Source organism: Etheostoma cragini, chromosome 17, assembly GCF_013103735.1.
Source record: "Etheostoma cragini isolate CJK2018 chromosome 17, CSU_Ecrag_1.0, whole genome shotgun sequence".
Classification (NCBI taxonomy): Eukaryota; Metazoa; Chordata; class Actinopteri; order Perciformes; family Percidae; genus Etheostoma; species Etheostoma cragini.
In genome coordinates, this window is record NC_048423.1 from 14024445 (window position 1) to 14046590 (window position 22146).

Genomic DNA, 22146 nt, shown 5'->3' on the forward strand with positions numbered 1-22146 from the left:
GCCACAGTGCTAATGTTTGTTCTCCTGTATTCCTTTATCATGTTTTTAAAAACAAAATCATATTATATTATATACTCTATTTTTGTATAGTGTGCTCCGTCGTGCTTTTTCTATTAGTCTGCCACAGCAATGTAGCTGCCGATGTGTAAAATTGAACCTCTTTACAGCTGGTAATGCATTCATCCAAAGCTTCCTCATTCTATACTCTCCCCCTGCTGTCGTAATTACAACAGAGAGTATTCTTTGTGAAGCACTATTTCTGTAACCAGTAATTGTATAATGAATCTGCAGTATTTTTGTGTTATGTAATCTCCAAACAAAGAGCCTTTATGTCGACTTTCTCTCAGACATTATTTCTACTGTTTTGTAAATGATAATTGGTATGCAGAATAACTTATGTCTTTTTACAAAGCCAATAATGTATGAACATCTGCCAGTGTTAATTCACAATACTGATCAATTCAGTTTTTATCTAAAACATTTTTTTTATCAAGGTGAGAATAAATTCTTAATGCTACTAAATGAAACCATGTAACTTTGCTTTTTTGTACTGTTTCACCACTGTAATGTTAAAATGACATGACTCAGTCATCTAAATGTTAACACATTTGGGCTCATTTAGTTGTACAAAAACTGTATATTATTATACAGTCTATGGTTGTATATATCTTTCAGTAATATATATGATTAATCTATATAACGTTATGATGATAAGTCTGAAAATGTATCAGCAGACAGGTAAACGTCATTTGAAAACAAGTCATCTGCAATGAAGTCAAGTTTGCAGAAGTACAAAGAGCAAAGCTAAATATCACAAAAAGAAAATCCTCTGCATGAAGTCATAATTGGGCGTGACGGTTATTATGGTAAAGAACAACTGTTGCAGTTTTTTTTGTATGCTGTTGCTGTGACTCACACCTCTCGCGAGAGTCTGACAGATTACGTTTGCGGAAGTTTACATTCAGTTTAGAAAAACGTGTTGCTACCTTGCTTTAACTGTGTATGGTTGTGGTGAAAAGCGCCGGTTGCGGGGTATCTTTAGCTTGCTTGTTCCTGGCAGTGTAGCAGCTTTCTACGATGTATTCCGTTTTAATTAACGCGGTCTTGTCCAGCTCTCCTGACTACGACCTTTTGTTTGAGTCTCTAACCTGGCCGAGCGACTCATGGCCGGGGACGGAGCGAGTGGAGGCGCTGACAGCTTTCATTGAAGCACTCGGACCACTTTTGGCTGACTCGGACAGGACTCTGTTTTCAGCTGCGAAAAGACAATGTATTAAAGATAAAATCGACTCGGTGATTTGGACCCAGTCTCTACCACTTCTCTCCAGAATATCAGCAGACGGCGGTGAAGGCATGCGGTGCAGGGAGAGCACCGCTGCCGCCTGCAGACTTCTGAGTGTCTGTGTCCCGCTATGTGACGAGGCTGTGCCGGGGCGAGTAGCGCTGGCTGTCCTGCCCTCGCTCCAGCTGTCAGAGGAGGAGGGGCCGGCTCCGGGACGACTCAGTGTGGAGGTAGCTAATGAAGTCATGGCTGCTCTTCTACCGTTTCTGGATGAACAGTGCACGTTTACCACCCTGTCCGCTGCCTTGTCCTGCATCAAAACACTCCCTGATGCATTGGTCTCAAAAATCACAGTCAGACTTCTGTTAACAGTTCTGAACTGCTGCAGCGGTGCCAGGTTAACAGGCATCCTCGAGTTGATCCTGGATGATCTGTGCATCTGGCACTCCACTGACCGCACACCTGTGGTCACAGAGCGGGCACTGCTGTGTTTGACCGTCCTGTCAGACCACTTGCTGAAACCTCACAGCCTCCCTTTCTCCTCCTCCACCTCCTGTGAGCCTGACCCTCGTCTGTCCCTCCAGTTCTGGAGGATGGTTCAGGATGGACTGACGCACAGGGACAGTGTGTCTCGTAAAAGGGCGTTGTACCTGCTGAAAATGTGCGTGGCCCTATCAGAGGAGGAGGGGGTGGACTGTCCTCTCTCTTCATCAGAAGCAGGTGCTCAGATTTGTTGACACTGTCACAACTTTAAGTCCACTGGTGTTGTGTGGGTTGTTTTCTCATTCTTTTTTAAAATGGTTGCAGATGACATCTTGTTCAAATGGGCCTCAAACAGGAGCAAGTTACTCAGAGAGTTCTGGGAGGATTACGCGCTGGTGATGGAGACCCTGGAGGAAAACCAGGTAGAACCCCCCCCCCCCCCCCCCCCATGTTCACTGTCAATACAGAGGTGGGCATCACATCACAGCTGTAATATGGATTGTCTCTTTTTTTTTGTTGCAGATTCATGTCGTCCGGCCAGTTCTAAACCGAATAGACTCGCTGATCCAAACAACAGTGAATGATAGTCAAGGTAACAATAAACTGGGCAACTTAGGGAGTTGCCTTTAAAAAAAAATTTATGAATATTTGGAAAGAATAATTTTTGATAATTGTCCACCTCTTTTCGGCAAATTTGGATGACTTTAATTTTAAACATTCTTGTTTTGGTGTAGGTCAGTTATAGTGATGAAGCTAAAGGCTGGGCGAGATGGCGAAAATCAAATATCACAATATTTTTTACCTCAATATCAATACCGCAACGGTATTGTGGTGTTGAAATTTGGTGCTTTGACAAAATATTTACTCAATGAGACTTTTGATAAATAATGATCAGTTTTGTGGATATGATGACTACGTGGGTAAAGGCAAATAATAGAACAGTTACAACAGTCTGGTAAGCTAAGAAAATGACGTCACTTTACTGTAATGCAGCCTTTAAAACCAGGAAAAGACAACATTGACGTCATATTACGATATCCCAAATCTAAGACAATATCTAGTCTCATATCACATTATGTTTTGTTAAGTTTCAGATCAAGGCTGCTTCCACCCCTCCTGGCTGCTGTGTGTGTACCAGCGGATGTTCCACAGTGAGAATAAATCCTTAATGAGAGAGGGAGTGTGTCATCTGCTCGAGCTGCGTGTCCTCCAGCAGCCAGGCTTTGCGTTGGCCTTTTCGGAGGTACGGGCTTAGACCCAATTTATTCAATTTAGGGTTATTCGTTCAATTGAAATGATTACATTTAACATCACGCATTGCCGTGTCGTCTGGTTTTGCTCCTCAGTTCATCGTCGGCCCTTTTATGGATGTTCTGTCTGAAACGTCGCTCTTCCACAAGTGAGGTTAAAAAGCAAAACTCCAAGCCAATAAATAAAATGACTATGTTACTAAGTAGTTCAGGACAAGTCCTCGTTAACCCACCTTCTGTCCACATGTAGGTCAGTTGAGCAGAGAGTAGGAGATTGTCCTGAGCTTGGGGCTAAACTCCAAGTCTTCATTACCACCTTCTTCAGCAACCTACCATCAGAGCATAGAGGTACAGAAAAACCGAAGCCGCGGAGAATACATTTAAACAAAGCTCTGAGTCCCTTCTCATTGGTAAAATGCCTATCACTCTAAACAATGTGTGTTGCTTCGTAGGCCATATGTTGCTGCAGATGATTCAGCAGCTGTGCTCTAAGCACTGGTGTGCGGCACCCCTTCTCTTCCTCTCCCAGGCTCTATCCAATCTCCCCCCGAACCCTCTGCTGGGGATCGAGGGGCTCACTGCTCTCAGGTACCTAATCATGGTGACAGTTAGACAGGCTGTGTTGCAGCTTGTTATGCTTGGTATGGACGCTCATTTTACCTTCTGTGTTTTACAGGGAGGTGCTGCGCTGCACCATGATCACTCATCAAGTCCTTCTGAGAGGCGCTGCTCAGTGCTTCCTGCTAAATAGTGCCCTCTGTCTCACGGAAGTGGTAAGATGCAATCACTGTACCTTATTTTGTCCAACCCCTGTGCTTTCATACACAGCTTTAAAGTTAGTGAGCTGCATAATTGAAATATCTCTTTTCAGAGCACAGTGACCCTTGATGATGTTTTTAGTTTCCTGATACATTTTCGTGCAGATGAGTCGCTGTGTAGAGGGACAAAGATTTGGAATCAGGTATGCTGTGTTAGAGACATTTGGAAGATTTAAAAGGATCATTCGACCTAATGTGGTGAAATGAGACATTAGGGTAATTGTACAATGGACTAATTGCTACCCTACATTTTGTGCCATTGCTGCAGTTGTGTGTCTGGCTGTTGGACAATGAAGGCTGTTTCAAGCCCAGGATTATGGATGGAGATTGCACTGGTGCTGCCATAAAGGAAGAAACTGTAAGAGGCTATGTTCAAAGCGAAATGCTCGCCTATCTCCGAGTCCCAGCCAGCACAGGTAAGTCTAAAGAGAGGGTCATAGATAAAAATATATGATTCAATCTGTAGACAAGATACGTTTGTTTAAGTCAGTTTCCCTGCTCCTCAGGTCACACTGAGAAGTTGCCTGACTCCAGAGAAGCCGACAAGTTGGCCAGGGCCATTCTGCTGTGTGTGGACATGGAGAGGAACCAACTCGCGGCAGAGATCACTAACTCTCTGGAGTCGTTACTGTCTCCGCTGCTGGACACCCTGAGCCGAGTCAACACCAACATCTACTTGCCTCTGCGTAAGAGCGACAAGAGCCTGCAGCTCGTGCTCCGACTGTTCCAGCTTGGAGGAACACCAAGCCGCCAGCAGGTTGGAGAGGAGCAAGGTTTGTACAACAGTACGGATTCACTTGTTTCGCTGTCAGGTCCACCCTCATGCGTATGCAGTAGGTTCAGTAGACGGATAAGGGCATTCATACAACAAATAACAAGTTGTTATACCTCTCCTCCTAACTATTTTTTGCTTGGTGCTCTATTGGAAACCAATATCAGACTATCCTTGTAAACATCACCCTCAATGTGTTTAATGGTTATCTTAAAAAGTGGTACGTGATATCTTTTTCACCCATGGAAAAGTATCTGTGTTGTCTGATATTTTACAAAACTACTCAGGAACAACCTTTCAGGAATTGAAGGATTCTTGTTCTTTGGTGTCATATTTCTCTTGCATCTTTGACTGAGATTTCACATCCTCTAAAATAAATCCCTTTATCCATAGATATAACTCAAGCACTAGATTTGATCTCTACTTTTGACAACAGAACAATTAGTAGTTTGCAGATTTAGCTTTAAGACCTTTATAACATCATGTGGTCAAGCTAGTGTCCAGAAATTCTCATCAAAAAATTATTCAATATTGACGTGGTAACAGATCTTGGCCCTCAGAAATTTAGATTTTTGCCAATAATTCTGCTAACATTATAAAGGAACTTTAGGCACTAATATTCAAACATAAAACAAGTCAAACTTAACTTTCCTTTATGTCTTCTTGTAGCAGCGTGCTTATAGTATTTCCTGTCAATGTTCATATATTAAGTGGCTCAGGATTGTGTGATGTTCAACTCTTTTTACTCACCGCTTTTCACAGTGAACACCGTGATGGTTGCCATGGAAAGGTTCATTTTTAAAGTTGTCGATCCAATCCAGGAGTTTATCTTAAGGCAGCTACTTGGGGAGCTGCAAGAGGTAAACAAGTTAAGCAAGTCACCATCACTTAAATTTAGGGATGCACTGAATCCAAAGCATTTTTGGGTTTGGCCGAATACCAAATCCACTGGCTAAGATTCTGCCGAATCCAAACCTCAATACCAAATACTACTCCCATCCTCAAGTGCATACACAAGTTTTTTGCTGTGACTGTCCTTTGCCGTACCTGAAGTTGATGTCTGTAGATTCCTTCATGCACAACTAGTATTCTTTTGGATGTTGCATACGTGAATGTTTTAACAGCAGCGATGTTGTGCATTGTTTAGGGACCCTGCCACCATGGGACAAATCTGCATTGCTAATTGAAACATGTAGCTTGACTTGAATCACCTTATTTTGACTGAAAGTACTGGCAAACACTTTTTCTGCTCCCCCATTTCACTTTCTCACAGCCTACTGCATTGAACAGTCCACCTAAGTAAACACCTTCCCGTATTCAACAGCTGCGTCATTACGTAGACCAGCTTAGGGTTCAGTTCGGTGGGGAAAAATTAAGGTTCGGCAGTAAACTAAACCTGTCAAAAAGCCCAATATTCGGTCGAATCCCGGATTCAGTGCATCCCTTCATAAATAGGCATGGATTCCCCTCATGGCTAACTCTGGCATGCTGTTTCCTTTACAGCTGTTCGATGTGGAGCGGGCAGAGCTGTATCTGTGTGTCCTGAGACAGCTGGTGATCATGTACAGTTCTACACCACAGCACCGAACTAAAATTCAGCAGACCTATTTCCCTAAACTCATCAGGCACAGCCTCAAGGTCCTGCAAGAACCAAGCCAGCAGGTACAAAGCTCAGACCGCAATTTCATACATCCCTTTGGTTGCTCGATTGTTTCACACTGATTGTTTTTTTCCGTTGCCAGATCCTCTCTGTGGCAAACCAGGTGGCTAGAGCGGTTGCTATGGCATCCCTGGCTACAGTATGTGCTCTTGTGGAGCAGAAGGGGATTGACGTGCGATCGGAGACCATTTCTGTTTTGAAATCAGTGAATGACTACTTCTTCAATCCAGTGTCATCTTCAATCAATAAAAACCTGCAAAAACCCCAGACAGCAGATGGTTCATGGTCAGTGAAATCTGCTTAGAGTACTCAATAAGCCTTAGAATATATGATGAATCTTAGCATGATATGGTACAGTCTTTTTTTCTTCTTTTCTTAAGTGATGTAGGAGTACAAGGTCGTCTGCTGCAGGACTGGGGACGCATCGCTGCCAATTTTATGCGGGACCAGTGGATTTGTTTGAGCTCTCTGATTAAGACTATTGGGATTCCTGAGTCTGGCGAGATTTCCAGAGCGCCTGACGCTCTCAAGGCTGCTCTGAGCTGCAGTGTGGAGGCCCTGGCTCTGCTGCCCAGTGACCTGGTGCTGCCTGTGCTCACCTTTATGGAGACAGTGCTGCCACAAGTGAGTTTCAGTCAAATGTAAGCAATTGATGTCAGGCGTAACAAAGGTATAACGAGGAGTTCCCGTGCAGATATAATCCACTATCCAATATCTACTTGCTTCTGCCTAAGAGCAACAAGAGCCTGCAGCTTTTTTTCTTTTCTTAAATGAGGTAGGAGTGCGGGCTTGTCTGCTGCAGGACGGGGGACGCATCGCTGCCAGTTTTATCCGGGACTAGTGGATTTGTTTGAGCTCTCTGATTAAGGCTATTGGGATTCCTGAGTCTGGCGAGATTTATAATAATAACAATATGATAATAGAATTTCTCTCAAAAACTAAGGTACTATCTGGTAAAGAGTGTTTCCTATTGAGTGTGGTTTGGTGATGTTTTGATCCCAACAGGTACTACTTTATGACGAGGCTCTGTGTGCCGAGGCTGTGACTCTGAGCTGGGAGATGGTGCAGGGGCTGAGCACTAACGCCCACGACTTCTGGCCGTCTCTGAAAGGCTTCGTCTCCATGGCCTTCCACCATAAACTGCTGGAGCTGTCAGATAGTTCTGCTCCAACACTTCTGGCCACCTTGAAACTGGTGATTAAATCAGGCTGGTTGACTTGGAAAGGAAGGAGTACTGTGGTTTGCACTTTCAACATGTTCTATAATCTATTCATGTACTGTATATATGTGATCCAATTGTTTTTATTGTTTTTTTTTAAGATTGCCACTGAGCTGATGGTGCTGTCTCAGTCAAAGAGCGGAGTGTTTGGCGTGCTGCTTCCACACTGCTGTGAGACGTGGCTGCCCACGGACCGAGGCAGCAGCGACACCATGTTTTCTAGTGTTTTCAGCCACATCAACATACTCACTGAGGCTTGTGTCTATGGACCAGTGTTCAGGAGAGATCAACGGTAACTCTCTGAACAGCAGTTTTCTAATTTCTTCAGTTGTTTCTCTGAGCTATTTTTAACTGTTTTATCGTACTCTATTTCAAAGCCTTATCCAGGATGTCCAAGCATATGTGGAGCAACTTGGGGAAGAGTGTGCGGCCAATGTTGCAGTTACAAGGTGAGCCGCAGGTCTCTTTTTGCGCTATCTTTGTCCTTTTATGGCTGTGATTTGAGAAAGTACCACTAGAGGTCTCTCTTGCTGTGCATACGTTTTCACACATAAACTACTGCTTTTATTTCCCAGTGATAACCGGGATGACCAGTTGCCCCGCACATGTGTACTGGCCTTTCTTAGCCGCCTGGATCCCTCTAATCTGCAGCATGAAAGACTAATAGAAGAACTAGTCATGGATTTGCTGAAAAAGGTAGGCTTTGACTAGATTGGGTTGTGGGATACAAAATGATGTATTAGTAATTTTCCCAACATATCCCAAATACAATTTAAGATCACTCATAACATAATGTAATGTATGTTCAACTCTTTAAACAAAACATAACCCAAAATGTTAACTTTCTTTTTTGTTATGTTTACTTCACTTAAATTCATTCATTTGAACAGTTCTTTAAAGCAACATCCCCAAAATATCTTGTTATTATGACAAAATTCTACTACAAGACTTTAAACAAGGGTTATTGTCCAAGCTAAATTAAGACTAGTTTTAAACATGTGTGTCCTGTGTGTCTTGTTCTTTGTTTTCATCTAAGAATAGTTTGCAAACATGTTGAACATGCCATTTCATATTGCCACCTAAACACATCTCAATCCCTCCTTTTTAAATGTTTTGATCTCCAACAATAAATAATTAGTTTGCACTGTGTTTATGTATGGCAACAAACACCTGTTTTGCTGTGTGATATTTTGAATTGGACGTGGCTTTTTTTCCATTAAGATAATAAGTTAAGCATCAGTAACAGCTAATTTAACAACACTTAACACCATTTTCCATAATCTCCTTCCACCTCATTCTCTCCAGGATAATGACATATCAAAGTCAAAAGTGCGTTACTATAGCAACTCCCTGCAGCATCGTGTCAAAAACAGAGTATGGCAAACACTGCTGCTGTTGCTGCCCAAAATGAGAGAGGTAAGACAATTGCACTCACACTTGCAATCACACAGGAAATAACTACTCAAAGTAACACTGTGTGTGTGTGTGTGTGTGTGTGTGTGTTTGTGTGTGTGTGCGTGCAGAAGTTTGTCACCACTGTGCTAAACTGTGTGTTTGAAGCTGGATTTTGCAGTAACCATGCCTCAGTCAAGTACCTGATCGAGTGGATGATGATTCTGATCCTCATACGCTATCCACAACACATGGACAGCTTTTGGGCCTGCTTCAACAGGGTGAGCTCCCAGTCTGGGTACCTACCTACCAGAAAATACTGTATTATGAGTGAAATAGTTCCTTTATTGACCAATTTCCGTGTTCTGTGCAAAGGATCATGAAAAGACCAAGACAAGCATCTGCACCTTTCTGTCAGTCCTGGTACATTTCAATGTCATCGTTCCTAATCTTAAGGATAAGGTAAAGCCTTTGATGTTGTTTCTTCACTCTCACACACACTCACACACACACACCATTCTTTTTGCATCACCTCTCTGCATCTACAAAATCTCTCTCCCTGTGTGTTTTAAGGATGTGCATATTCGTAAAGCACTGGACATCATCCTGCAGTGGTGTTTCAACCATAACTTCAGTGTGCGCCTGTATGCATTACTGGCCCTAAAGAGGGTGTGGAGCTTGGCTGGGGTCCGGGCAGAGGAAGGGGCTGAGAGTTTCGGAGGGCTGTCCACTGTGATCAAAGCCTGTCTGAGCCAGGCTGAGGCCATGCAGAACACCGGGTGAGAGCAGGACAGCTACAGCAGTTGCAAAAACGTTGTTGTGGTCTGCTAATGTGTTTATTTGAGTGTGCATTTGCTGTTTTACCATTTAGAAATGCCAACAAGAACTGGACGAGGATTCAGGAGCACTTCTTTTTTGGTGCCTTTCATCCTATCAGGGATTACAGTGCTGAGGTTTGCCAGTATGGTTCTGCTAAACAGATGGTGCCCCCTGAAATACAGAAACACAGTGTACTAACTTGTTTTCTATCTTTGTTTTGCTTTCCTAGACCATATTCTATACGTTCCCTAGTCTGTCCGAGTTGGCTGATGAGGAATGGATTCCACCCTCTAAGTTTGAGAAACTGTGTTGTTTTTGTGAAAGTCCATCTTTTCCTTTGAGAAATCCTGCTCCTGACCTGAGTCAGCTCCAGCCTGGAGACTGGATTCAGCAAGACAAAGGTATAGTCACACCTCTCACAAGCAGCAGGACTACTTGATACATATACCCTAATCTTACCTCATCTCTGAATTGAGTGGTCGTGGTGTTGTTATCTCCCAGGCGAGCAGAATAAAGAGGAGCGCTGGGCCGAGGTGCAGAAGAAGATCACTCCCTGGAGGTTGGGGATCCAGGAGCAGGAGCCCGAACTTCAGCTTGTTCCACAACAGAGGGCAGCTCGGCTGACCAAACAGCATGGTGCCCTGCTGGTGGTAGCCTCGCTTATAGACAAGCCCACAAATCTAGGAGGTCAGGAGGAGAAGCTACACAAATTATATTACTTTACATTTTTATCATCATTTGTATTTGTCTTCAAATGATGTAAAATGACAGCAAATTTCTCCTTGATCTGTGTTATATTTTGAAAAACTAACATGACAGGTTTTTGTTTGGTTTCACAATGATGATCTGGGCAAAGATTTCAAACAAAGCTGCTGCTAAAACCAATCACTTTAGCCCCCTTATCAGAGATTAGACAGGGAATGCCCAGCTTTAATCACAGACACTCCTATTTTATGTTCTCTGCAAGTGTACTCCACTGCATTTGTCTCCGATGATAAGGGGAAGAATCAATCAGAATTTGTTTATAGAGAAAAAATGACCCATTTTCAAAACCAATATTGATACTGGGTGACGTGAACAAGAACATTAGCTTGGCCGTTCTGTAAATGTATTACTTTTTGCCAATGGCCAAATTGCCATTACAGGTGTAGCTTTTTATATCTGTCGGTCTGTGCCATTGTAGCCATTTTTTGCGTCATCATTGCCACAAATTACTTAAAGAAAAGAAATGAAAAGTCCCATTTCTCCTTTTTAGATGTCAGGGAGCCTTCGTTTTAACCTGCTTCATATCGTGGCAATTCAAAGTTCATGTTTAGATGGCACATTCAGGCTTTGTGTGTGTGTGTGTGTGTGTGTGTGTGTGTGTGTGTGTGTGTGTGTGTGTGTGTGTGTGTGTGTGTGTGTGTGTGTGTGTGTGTGTGTGTGTGTGTGTGTGTGTGTGTGTGTGTGTGTGTGTGTGTGTGTGTGTGTGTGTGTGTGTGTGTGTGTGTGTGTGTGTGTGTGTGTGTGTGTGTGTGTGTGTGTGTGTGTGTGTGTGTGTGTGTGTGGGGTTCTAGGTCTGTGCAGGACCTGTGAGATCTTTGGTGCCAGCACTCTGGTTCTGGATAGCCTTCGCCACATCAGTGACAAACACTTTCAGTCCCTGAGTGTCTCATCTGAGCTCTGGCTTCCTCTGTTAGAGGTAAAGTGCATAAAATAATCTCACCTTTCACTTTAGGATTATGATGTCTACTCTGTCTTCAGTGGGCAAGTAACCGGGGTGCAAGTGTAGATGTTTTGGTTGGTGTGTGGAACAAGGCAGGTTATTGGATGTGTTGTGGAGAAAGACAGGGATGACAGTTTTAATTCCATACGGATAATAAATCAATAAATATATGATGTAACAGTAATATCCTCTTCTATAAAATTATTGTTTAAAGAGGTGCATGTTTTGGAGCAGTCTTTGGTCTCATTTAGAAGTGGTGGATGCTGGTGAATGCACTTGAGCTTCCCACGCTCCTTCTTTTTGAGATTTCTGGCTCTAGCAACTGCCGAGATGGAAAAGGCAGTAAACCAAAACTCAAAAACAATTGATCTAAACCTTCAATTTAAACTCAAGGGAAACCAAAAAATGTCTGAGGTTGTCTTAGATGTGACTGTCTGAATTCTGCTGATACCCTGGTGTTGCTCCTAATCTGGAGGGTCTTTTCGTCAGCTGTGTGGAGGAGAAAAAGTGAACACATCTGCTTTTGTTGATGTTACAATGCTGTAGTAGAGTTCCACATAGGTGAAAAAATCTCAAAACACAATGCTGATCTGTTACCGTCCACCCTTTTAAAATGTAAACTGACTGTTTTGTTTCACCTTGATTGTTTGACTAGTTTGAATCCTTTTTGTTAAAGTTCATTTACGTCATCCCTAAGATTATTAACTGTATCTGTCCATCAGGTGAAGCCAATGGAGCTCACTGACTTCCTGCAGGTAAAGAAGAGTGAAGGTTACTGTATTGTTGGAGTGGAGCAGACGGCCAACAGTCAAAGCCTCCAGGACTACCAGTTCCCTGAGAAGACCCTGCTACTTCTGGGGTATGACAGCATAAATGCTCATTTTTCCATTAATGTGGTAACCCACACACAACCAGTTGTGCATAAAATGCATGCATGCATCTGTCTTCCCTTCCCCTTGGAACTCACACATAGATAAAGGTGTGAGCTGACGAGGCTATTTAATGTTATCTCGGTTAAGTGTTTTTCCCCCCCGAGACCTGCGCCTCTCCTCTCCATGGTGCACCTGTCGGGACATGCTGGACTGTAATTGGGTCTCCCTAAGGAGGAGAACACAGGAAATAAATCGTACAAAACCAATACAAGCAGGGTGATGACAACAGTAGAAACTCTTTAACCTTTGTTGAGAGTGGTTTGAGTTGTGATTCTGCCTTGTGGCTTTCATCAGTCAGGACACAAAAAGTAGTTTTAATAAACCCTTTGTAGCTACTCCCAAGTACATTTGTAATCCCAAGCTTGTGCGGTCTGCAACAGTAGCATGATTCACTCTCCTCACTTAATATGTACTGCAGTAGTGCAGCTGGCTTCGCAGGCGGGGGGGGATTAATATGTATCAAGTCTATGTAGGTGTCCTGTTTTGTTTTACCCTTTTCAATCACAGAGGCGTGAGCTGTGCTATTAGCTTGAACACCCTGCATGTTTGATTTGAATCTTGAGTTCTCACACACAGCTGTGCTCTCCCTCAGCACGTCACGGCCCAAGTCTAATCTCTCATCAGGTTGCTATTATCTCACCCAGTCGGACTCACCATAAATGTGTCTCATCAAAATAGGCTTTCTTACTGTGTGCCACCCCTCTGTAGACTCATTGAAGGCCAAACTCATTACCTCTTTATGTTTGCTTTGCATGGCCCATATTGCTGCATCGCAGTATATGCTCAGTTGATTACAGTTTGAATTGCTGTTGGATTTGAGCTCATGCGTCATCTGTATGAAAAGCCTATTCCTCACTGATGAACGATTTAAGGTGGCTGCTCATGCTAAGGGTTCTTTAAGTAAATCAACTTGATATCACCTTTACACCAGACGATAGCTGAAATTAACAACATCCAGGCACAACAGGAATCTGTGGTGGTGTATGATACCCATCAGAGGTCAGACTGAGGAAACAGATGATCTGGTTATGTTCTACCCAATATCATGAAGTTATTGCTCACAGGTTGCACATTCCAATGTAAACCCCGCGGTGGAATTTATTTTCTTGAGGTATTTAATACATTTTCAGTAATTGCGTCTGTAAAATACTACTAAATACTAATAGTAACATTTAAAGCACTGTATCTTATCCCAATTGTTCTCTATTATTAAAAGACAGTTTTTTTATGTCCTTGTAAATTCACTTTCCTCTAAGAATAAAAGTTTAATAAAACACAATTCTTTCCATAGTAGTCATAAAAATTGTCAAATTGAAAGGAATAATAAAATGTATAATTACATTTTTGGAAAATCATCTAATCTATCCTCACGCTGATTGCAGGAGAAAAACATCAATTGCCGCTCTGTCTGTACGATGAATATGTAGCTAGAGTCGGCAGCTGGTTAGCTGAACTTAGCTTAGCATAAAGACTGGAAGAGCAAGCCTTGTCCAAAGATAACAAAATGCATCTACAAGCACCTCTAAAGCTGAATAATTAACACATTATGTTTTTTGTTTAAACCAAAACAAAGGTAAACAAAGACAAGATAACTGGCTGCTGGCTCTAGCTCTAGGCCTATGTGAGGAGAGTGGTGTAAATGTTCTCATCTAAATCTAGGCAATAAAGCAAAGTATTATATTTCTTAGTATAAGTATTCCTTTTAAAGATGTTGAATTCAGCGCCTAGTAACTTAGCTCTTAGTGGCTTAGTTGCAAAAATATTGGCACCAAACATGAAATATCCCCTTTCCTGTTTCTTTATCCCACTCTACAGTATATTGTTTGTCTTTTTTTTTCTTCTTACAGCAACGAACGAGAAGGTATCCCAGCCAATTTACTCCAAATGTTTGATGTGTGTGTGGAGATCCCTCAACAAGGGGTCACCCGTTCACTAAACGTGCATGTTAGCGCCGCCCTGCTGATTTGGGAATATACACGGCAACATCTCACCTCTGGCTCAAGAAAGGTCAACTCCAAACCTGAAATCTGAAGAAGGAGCCAGCAGTGCAGCCCTATGGCGGTGACATCTGACCTCCAAATGTTGAGCTAACTCGCTCCTGTCTGGCAGCAAGTGTTAAAAAGCCTCTTGGGGAACATGAAGACGCTCCATACAGTTAACGCCAGGACATGTTCTAGATAAGACTTCTTTATTCTTTTAGTTTTTAACGTGGTCAGCAGTCATCAGTGCTGCCCTTGAGCCTTAATTAGAGTTATGAATAGAGATCGGCTCTGGTTATCGCATCGAAATATTCCACAGGGCATGCTTTTATATTAATGGACACCATCTCTGTGTTGGCACAGCTGAAGCATTAATGGAAATATTTCCCTTTTGAGGAAGAAGTGTCTTGTATATGTGAGCAATTAGTTTTTTTTCCCCCTCATAACCTCCAGGACTGGACTATAATGACCACACCCAGAAATGATTTTACATAATGTATAAATGCTGCTTATCTTACAGCATAATTGTGTTCTAAATGTTTTTATTGTAGTTTGTAAATTTAAACGTTTTTTTATGCAATTGAATAAATAAAACTTTGACATTATTTTCTATTTTGTATACATGTTTCTTTCTTCTTCATGTGTTGCGGTTAGAGATTGCATCAATAGGGAGCACTGAAGGGGTTAAATAAGGTACATCAGGTGTTGAGCTTTCTCCTCCCTCCTCTTAAAAGAGTTTTGGTTCGCCTGGAGACCGTGCGACCCGAGGGCTAACAGATGGAGTACATTTGATCACACTCATTTATTTTTCCGTCAAGCCACGCTTGTACGTGGCTCATCATGTGAGGATAGCAGTTGTTTTTGGGTGGGACATGGAGGACCTGGATGGCTCCTGGTCGGTGTCCCTGAAGGCAGCAGCGGCCAACGCGAGCTGGGCGCAGGGCGCGGGGCCCGGCGTGTCCGGGCAGACGCAGCTGCTCCTGGAGATCCTCATGGTGCTGATGTGTTTGGGCGCTGTGACAGGTACACAATTAAACTGCTGCCATTTTAGTTTTTTTTTTTTTTTTTAAGGCAACAAAGCGTCTGACTTTTTCTAATATATGTTATGTTCTACTTATTTTAAACACTGTCCCGCTTAAAGCTCCATATGGGATCCATACTGTAAAGCAAAAGCACATAAAATCAACATTATACTTTCTTGGTCAGCTCCTTAATGATACTACACGAGTAACACAGTGACTGACTCCATTTTCACGGCTGCAAAAATGGAAAATTCTCCATATCTCCATGCATGATTTCACATTTAATTCGGCAAGCAATAATTGTATTTTGGCAGTTTAAGGGATCTTGGCCAACGTTCTATTAAGTCACCCTTTTATAAATGAATTATTGTTTTTGTGGTTAATAAACCATGTACTAATGATCTAACTATCAGTCTGCCATAAAGGGGATTTTTGGGTTGCCAGGTTGTGAAATGTCCGTTTTTCTGGTGAATATCCTTCCAGCATGGCATTTGTAGTGTCTTTTTCATTAGCTCTTTAATTAATAAAAAAGATACAATGCAACACTTAGTCCTGACCTTCTGGAAAAGAACTGCAGAGCTTCAGGAACCAATATGTATTTATTGCTGAATTGTAAAAACATTTTCATCAAAAGACTTGACATTTGAAACTACATGGTTTATTTAAAAGTTACACCCATTTGACTTTATTAATGACTTGCTAACATTTCTGACTGCAGGCTTGATGCATAATTATAAAGTGAGATGATCATGACCTTTTATTATTGACTTTGTTGACATTTGAAACAAAGGGTACTTGCTACTGCTCAGTTAGCTATGATGGGCTCAGTATTTTTTCTTTTGCTTGTTTCCTTGCTATTCAGAACTATTTAGATCAAATTAAGACACTGTTCTGAATTCAGTTATTAAATCACTGGTTTTCTAGTGTTTGGATATGTCTCTCTATTGCTGGGTTACAGATAAAAAATATGTTTGTGTGGCCTAAAATTCAACCAGCCTGACCTCTGTGTCATTGTGTTTCTTTGTAGGTAATATTCTTGTCATTGTTATTGTGGCTGCAACCAAGACTTTCCACTCGGTGGCGTCAGTGCTGATTATGAACCTGGCCGTCAGTGACCTCCTGGTGGGCGTCGGAGTGATGCCTTTTGTTGCTTTGTCCATCATGAACCGTGGATGGGTGGATTGTACTGTACGTCATCACTGTCTAGTACTAGAAAATGCTTAAAAGTCATGTAACAACACAGCAGTAGTAGTCTAGACCTATTTCCACAGCTCTGCAAAGGAAAGTCTGGCCACACAACACTCCTGAATAGGAGAATAAACGGTCTGGTCAGGGGTTGTTTGCGTTTCTTTAAACCAATCCCAATCGTCTTTGGCGGCGCCGGGCTCCGGACACGGCGAGCGAGGCTCTGCAAAATAGTCTCCAGAGGGAACTTGTTTTGGTGGAACATTTGCAAAATAAATAAAATTTAATATAAAATGTAACATGCAATATTAGATAAAGTTAACTTTTCGCACAATACAGTAACGTGAGCTACTTTAATTAGCTGGATACATGGTTAAACATAATTTCCTCCTACCAGTGAATAGCCTTGTGTATTTTGTCCATATTAAATCCCCACCAATTGGTCCCAAAACGTCCCTGTTGGAGAGTAAATTCCATTTACATGTTCTTTTTAAATCTCTTTAAACCATTGCTCCCCAAACAAAATAAGCAGGCCTACCTTGTTGCCCGATTCAAATTTCCCTAAAAGCTTACTACTGACAACTGAAATTTAAAGTTAACTCAAAGAAAGTCAAAAGTGAGGGACATCCGGCGGAATTTCTGGCGGCACCGCAACTATCCCGTAAATGAACAGTCGTCGATGTAGACTACAGCATTAGTGACTAACATTAGCCAAAGCTGAACACCTATTTCCCTTGGAGTTAGTGTACATGTGATGACATTCTGTCTTTCTCCTGTCTGACAGGACCTCTGTCTGTACGTGGGCTACACCTCCTCTGTTTACTGTACAGCTTCTGTACTGACATTGGCAGCTATCGCCCTCGACCGCTACCACTCCATCGTGGACTGCCTGCGTTACAGCTCCCGCTGCACCCTGTGGAGGACCTGCGCTGTGGTCCTGTGGATTTGGCTGCAGGCCCTGGCCACCAGTTTTCCTCCCCTGCTGGGCTGGAGCTCTGTCAGCTATGTGGTTCCCATGTACAGCTGTGCTGTCAACTGGGCCAGCAGTCCCAGCTACACGACTTTCATGGCTGCCCTCTCCTACCTCATACCGGCAGTGGTCATCCTCTTTTGCTACGTGAACATCGTCAAGGTGGCCCGCAGCCATGCCAGGAGGATTCATACATTGGAAGACTCTGTACAGCGCAGCAGGAATCCAAGCTTCGCCAGTGGTGATTCATCTCACCAGCACTGTGGGAGCCTCCACAGCCCCTCGAGACTGATTTATCATGTAAGTGGACAGTTTGTGTCTGAGGTCAGTACAGAAGAGGGGAATTATATCAGCCCTACTCGTCCTGATTCTGCGACAGAGCAGAACAACCCTGCATCCAGACGTTTGTTCTCCTTCCTGGCTCAGAGCACCTCCCAGCCATCGCTGCAGCACCATAGCCATAACGGAGTGCTGCGTCTCTTCCTGGTCATCTCGGCCTTCTTCCTCTGCTGGACACCTTACATAGGCGTGGCCCTGGTTCAGGCAACAGAAACCGCAATCTCAGGCCAATCCAGCCTCGTCCCACCATCTGCTGTTACCTTTTCGTACTGGCTGGTGTTGCTGAACTCTGACATCAATCCACTGCTGTACGCTCTACTTAGCAAACGTTTCCAGGGTGCTTTTCAGGGACTGAGGCAAAAAGTAAGAGCTCGGTTGGGGTGTGTGGTGGGCAGGGAAAGGGGTTTCAGGGCAGAGGGAGAACAATGCAGGAGAAGCAACCCCTGCACCCTTACCACCACCCACCCTGGCCCACCTTCCTCTGAGAGTTCCACCTGTAATGCCTCCATGTATTCCTCCTCCATTTTTACTGTTAGCACTGACTTCAAACATCACTCTGAGGAGCATCTTTGCAAAGTGTGTCACCATGAAAATGCCTTTCCATCACGCTCCATGTGGCAAGATGCTGGTGGGGAAGGGAGATTGGAGTGCCTGCAGGTGCCCTCTCGGCCACAAGAGGGCAGCAGTTTACCTTTCTCTGCTCTGACCCAGGAGCGTCAGGCCACTTTCTTCTACGGACAGATTACCGTCAGAGTAGAGCATGATGTTTGTTAGTCTGACATCTGCAGATGTTGTTGCAGAATACTTCTTATAGGACTAACAGTTGGTTTTGTTATTGATTAATCTTTCAATTATTTGTTCAGTAATTGATTCATCATTTGGGCAAAACAATGTTAGGAAATAATTTAAAAAAAAATGTCCATCACAATTTCCCAAAGCCCAGGTTGGCACATTTACTGTTCTTGTTTGGTCCTACCTCATAAACCCAAATATATTCACTTTAATATTAAAGAAGACCAGCAAATATTCACATTTGTGAAGCTAGAATAAGTGATTGTTTTTTGGTATTTTTGCAAAAATAAAAGACTTTTCTGTCTATCAACAACTACATTAGTCAATCATTTCATATGTAAAATAACATATAAGAAACATACTTTTTTTTCTCTGTCCCATGTTCCAAAATCCCTAAACATTCTAAAAAGTGTCATATAAGAACAAGAAAAGCTCCAAAGCCTCATATCTGAGAAACTGACACCCTATTTCAAGCATTTTTGCTTGAAATATGACTAAAAAGATTATCAATATAGCTGCACATTAATTTATACCCATCGATGTGTCAACTAACTCTTTCAGTTCTAGCTGAGATCAGTAATAGTGAAGCACAGAACTACTGGACAACCCTGAGGAAAAAACAAACCTGGACAAGGAAATGTATTGAAAAGAAATCTTTTATATAGTACATGTGATTACACTTGAAGACACCCAACAGTAGATCTAATAAACCCATCATTTATTCACGCTCTAAATAGTTCTTCCTCAAATGTGATAATCATATGTTGCATCTCAGTGTAAAAATCATCATTCCTTACAAAGGTTTACATTTATGTCTATCAATAATTCCAGAGGAATACAATATTATAATTTATTGTCATAGAGCATGACAATGGGAAACAGTGCTAATGTTTTCTATGCAAAACAAAAAAAAAAGGCAGTGAAGTGAACTTCAGCTGTATCTGCTCATACAGTACACGTGCATGCTCGTCCTGCAGATTTCACTCACTGCGCCCTGGAAGTAAGATAGAAACCAAATGCAAAATTGAAAGAAAAAAAAAAAAAAAACATCCTGATGCGTCAAGAGTTAGTTCCAAAAAACTTCGGTCAGGTGGGATCAAGAAGGATACAGTAGTATTAAAGAGTGTCTCTGAAGCAGTCTGTAGTGGCACTGTAAAATACAGATGGCACGTAGCGAGCATGTGTGGTCAAGTGATGTTCATACATTCACAACAAGGCAGAGTTTCCACCAGTCACTTTACAAGGCCTGTGCCTCAGTCGCTCTCAGGTTCATCTAAGTTCTTAACTTGCCTCGGAAATGTTATGGAAACAGATACACTAAGAATATTTGTTGTTTGAAAGAGAGCCGAGTTGGACAGATGGGCGCGATTCTCATCTGTCAGATCATCTCTCCTCAGTCCACAGTGAGGCCGTTTTCATCTACTGTCTCTTATTTTTTCCAGGGAAACAAATGTCACTAATAATTGCTGAAGATTACTTTGTGTGGATAAGTCTAGAAAGTTATGATAGGAATTCAATGGGAGGCTCAGTGATAGTTATGGTTGATGTTTAACGTTATTAAAGGGGTAGTTCCTAGTTTCCATGATTTCTTTTTATGAGCTGTTAGAGATTTTAGTCCATCCAAAGATTGATATACCTGAAACATTTATTGTGAAAATTGATCGGCTTATGGCCAGTTAAAAACATTTCATATGATTTGAATGACATTACATACATTTACTGCAAATTCATGTATTAGCAAGATTGCTGGGTTAATAAAGTGTTTGCTGCCAGTGTCTCGGCAACAGCAAATGTGAGGCAAATGCTTTATGAATGGACTGAAAGCACTTGAACCTTCTCATTCATTGAAAACGTATGCAATAGCGATACCGGATCTCTCGTGACTTAACTGTTAGCCAGAGCAATGGGTGTCAGTTTTGACTAGGTGGGAGTTTAGCCCCAAGAAAGCTCATAGCCACAGGTGGCCAATCAGTATGGTAAAAAAGGACCTGACCGCTTCTCTCAGCGTGAACAAAGAGAGGCGTTGTGAAAAGCGCCTTTATCTCTAGATTGATCGTTGGGTGTCCCGACAGGTCCCTTCACACCAGATTAGCCCATTGGGTCCACAGCTCCAGGAAATCAACAATATGAGACACAGCTATGTACAATGCATGAAAGGCAAGTTTTTGTAATTTATGTCTACACCTGAGGGGCACCACCGTGGGCCCCCTTTGTTTTCAGGCATTCAGCATTTTAGGCATTCTTCTTTGGATCTCAAAGGTGTGTAAATGTGTACATGTTAAAGACAGCAAGTCCACACGGTGTTAGGCCTGCTCTGAAAAAGTTTTTTTTTTCTCAAAACTGAAAAATATCAGGCAAGTTGGCAAGTCTTCCCAGGCGAAAGGATGTAGTCCATCCATGGAATGATTAGGAGGTACAACAAAATGATTACATGACTCCATCAGCTACACCTAATAATCTTTTGGGTAAGAGGGTTTACAATTGATATTGTTCATGTCCATGCACCAACTCTGATCATTTCTAAATGGAATGGATGCCAAATGAATGATACACAATTTGTGCCTCTTGCATCTCCCCTCTTGACCAAAATGTTACCTATTAGAGGGCAGTCTAAAATACTTTTGTCATCCAGGGAGCTTTGTGAAAGAGAGGGCAAGTCAAATGTGCCTACATCGAGGTGGTAACGTGTCTCCGTCCCTGTATCTCTCTCTGTGTTTGTTTGCATGGTGATATTTCATGGAATCAATGTGCAAATGTTGACATAGAGGTTCTGGCTCTCCCTTTCCAGTTGAGCCCTGTGGTGGCGCCCACCTCTCCGCTTCCCTCTGCTGGCTCGTCACGCTTGCGCAGCTTTGTGCTGAGCTGGATGATGCACTGGTCCCAGTCCTCCGGTAACAGCAGCATGAGGAAACCCAGGCAAATGATGAACACAGCAATGAGGCGCACTGTGTTGAAATTGATTTCACATGTGTAGAGGTCCACCACTGTAACATTAGGAGGATGCGTTAGTATGAACACATGAACGCATTTTGGGGGGATTTTAACGTAAGATTGAATATGTTAAGTCTAGGAGGAAAGCCAAGAGACTTACTGGCATTTACAGGGACACTTAGGACAATGCCAATCGAGATTAATGTTGGGTATGTAATCGCAATGCCAAAGTTTACCAGGACGTTGAAAGCTGTGGGAAGAAGCAAAATCAGAACAGCAATGAGGGTGTGAAACCACAAAACATCCCAAATTATATGCATGGGTTGCATTACAGATGCATTATCAGACATAGGCACAACATTACTCCATAAGTCATCTTTCCGTACCAAACTGCAGGCCTGCAACCCCACAGAGGTAGGCCCAGGGGATGTCTCCAAGTGAGCCAATGTACTCCACATGTGAAAAATACAGGATGACCGGAACAAAGCTAAGGAAAACAAAGTTGGCGCTTCCAACAATGCTCAGAAAGAGTGCGGCCTCTCCAAATTTGGCACTGCCCAGGACCATCTTGAAGAGCACCTGAGGACAGACATGGG

At 42.6% G+C, this 22146-nt stretch overlaps 3 protein-coding genes across 4 annotated transcripts in view; 2 read left to right on the forward strand and 1 right to left on the reverse strand.

The window, feature by feature from the left end:
- Nucleotides 1-939: 939 nt before the first annotated feature.
- Nucleotides 940-14867, forward strand: tarbp1 (TAR (HIV-1) RNA binding protein 1). Of its 2 annotated transcripts, none has more exons than XM_034898627.1 (29): nt 940-2002; nt 2090-2187; nt 2288-2357; nt 2860-3008; nt 3112-3164; nt 3266-3363; nt 3468-3603; nt 3692-3788; nt 3887-3976; nt 4102-4249; nt 4340-4606; nt 5368-5465; nt 6109-6267; nt 6348-6550; nt 6646-6889; nt 7271-7459; nt 7586-7776; nt 7862-7933; nt 8060-8180; nt 8790-8900; nt 9008-9157; nt 9252-9338; nt 9450-9655; nt 9748-9829; nt 9925-10096; nt 10197-10382; nt 11252-11376; nt 12123-12259; nt 14180-14866. In XM_034898627.1, the coding sequence occupies exons 1-29, from the start codon at nt 1078-1080 to the stop codon at nt 14361-14363; spliced, it is 4848 nt and encodes a 1615-aa protein (XP_034754518.1). In that variant the 5' UTR covers nt 940-1077; the 3' UTR covers nt 14364-14866. The 2 variants fall into 2 exon arrangements, with proteins under 2 accessions (XP_034754518.1, XP_034754517.1); XM_034898626.1 differs by having other exon boundaries at nt 1078-2002; nt 2854-3008; nt 14180-14867.
- A 2236-nt stretch (nt 14868-17103) lies between these two features.
- LOC117960536 (probable G-protein coupled receptor No9) lies at nt 17104-18755 on the forward strand. Its single transcript, XM_034898480.1, has one exon. The coding sequence runs from the start codon at nt 17534-17536 to the stop codon at nt 18599-18601; it is 1068 nt and encodes a 355-aa protein (XP_034754371.1). The 5' UTR covers nt 17104-17533; the 3' UTR covers nt 18602-18755.
- A 502-nt stretch (nt 18756-19257) lies between these two features.
- Nucleotides 19258-22146, reverse strand: part of slc35f3b (solute carrier family 35 member F3b) — a 45424-nt gene continuing 42535 nt past the window's right edge. The window contains exons 6-8 of the mRNA XM_034898276.1: nt 21937-22129; nt 21711-21800; nt 19258-21603 (exon numbers count right to left, since the gene is read on the reverse strand). Coding sequence (XP_034754167.1) covers nt 21362-21603; nt 21711-21800; nt 21937-22129 — 525 coding nt within the window. The 3' untranslated portion in view covers nt 19258-21361. The remainder of the gene's footprint in view (nt 21604-21710; nt 21801-21936; nt 22130-22146) is intronic.

What these genes read in the sequence shown, in the direction of transcription:
- tarbp1 (XM_034898626.1), top strand. Translation starts at nt 1,078, where the DNA reads ATGTATTCCGTTTTAATTAACGCGGTCTTGTCCAGCTCTCCTGACTAC. An exon ending in TTCTGGCCACCTTGAAACTG is followed by an intron (nt 7,460 to 7,585) that starts GTGATTAAATCA and finishes TTTTTTTTTAAG; the next exon opens with ATTGCCACTGAGCTGATGGT. An exon ending in CTGGATTCAGCAAGACAAAG is followed by an intron (nt 10,097 to 10,196) that starts GTATAGTCACAC and finishes GTTATCTCCCAG; the next exon opens with GCGAGCAGAATAAAGAGGAG.
- LOC117960536 (XM_034898480.1), top strand. Translation starts at nt 17,534, where the DNA reads ATGTACAGCTGTGCTGTCAACTGGGCCAGCAGTCCCAGCTACACGACT.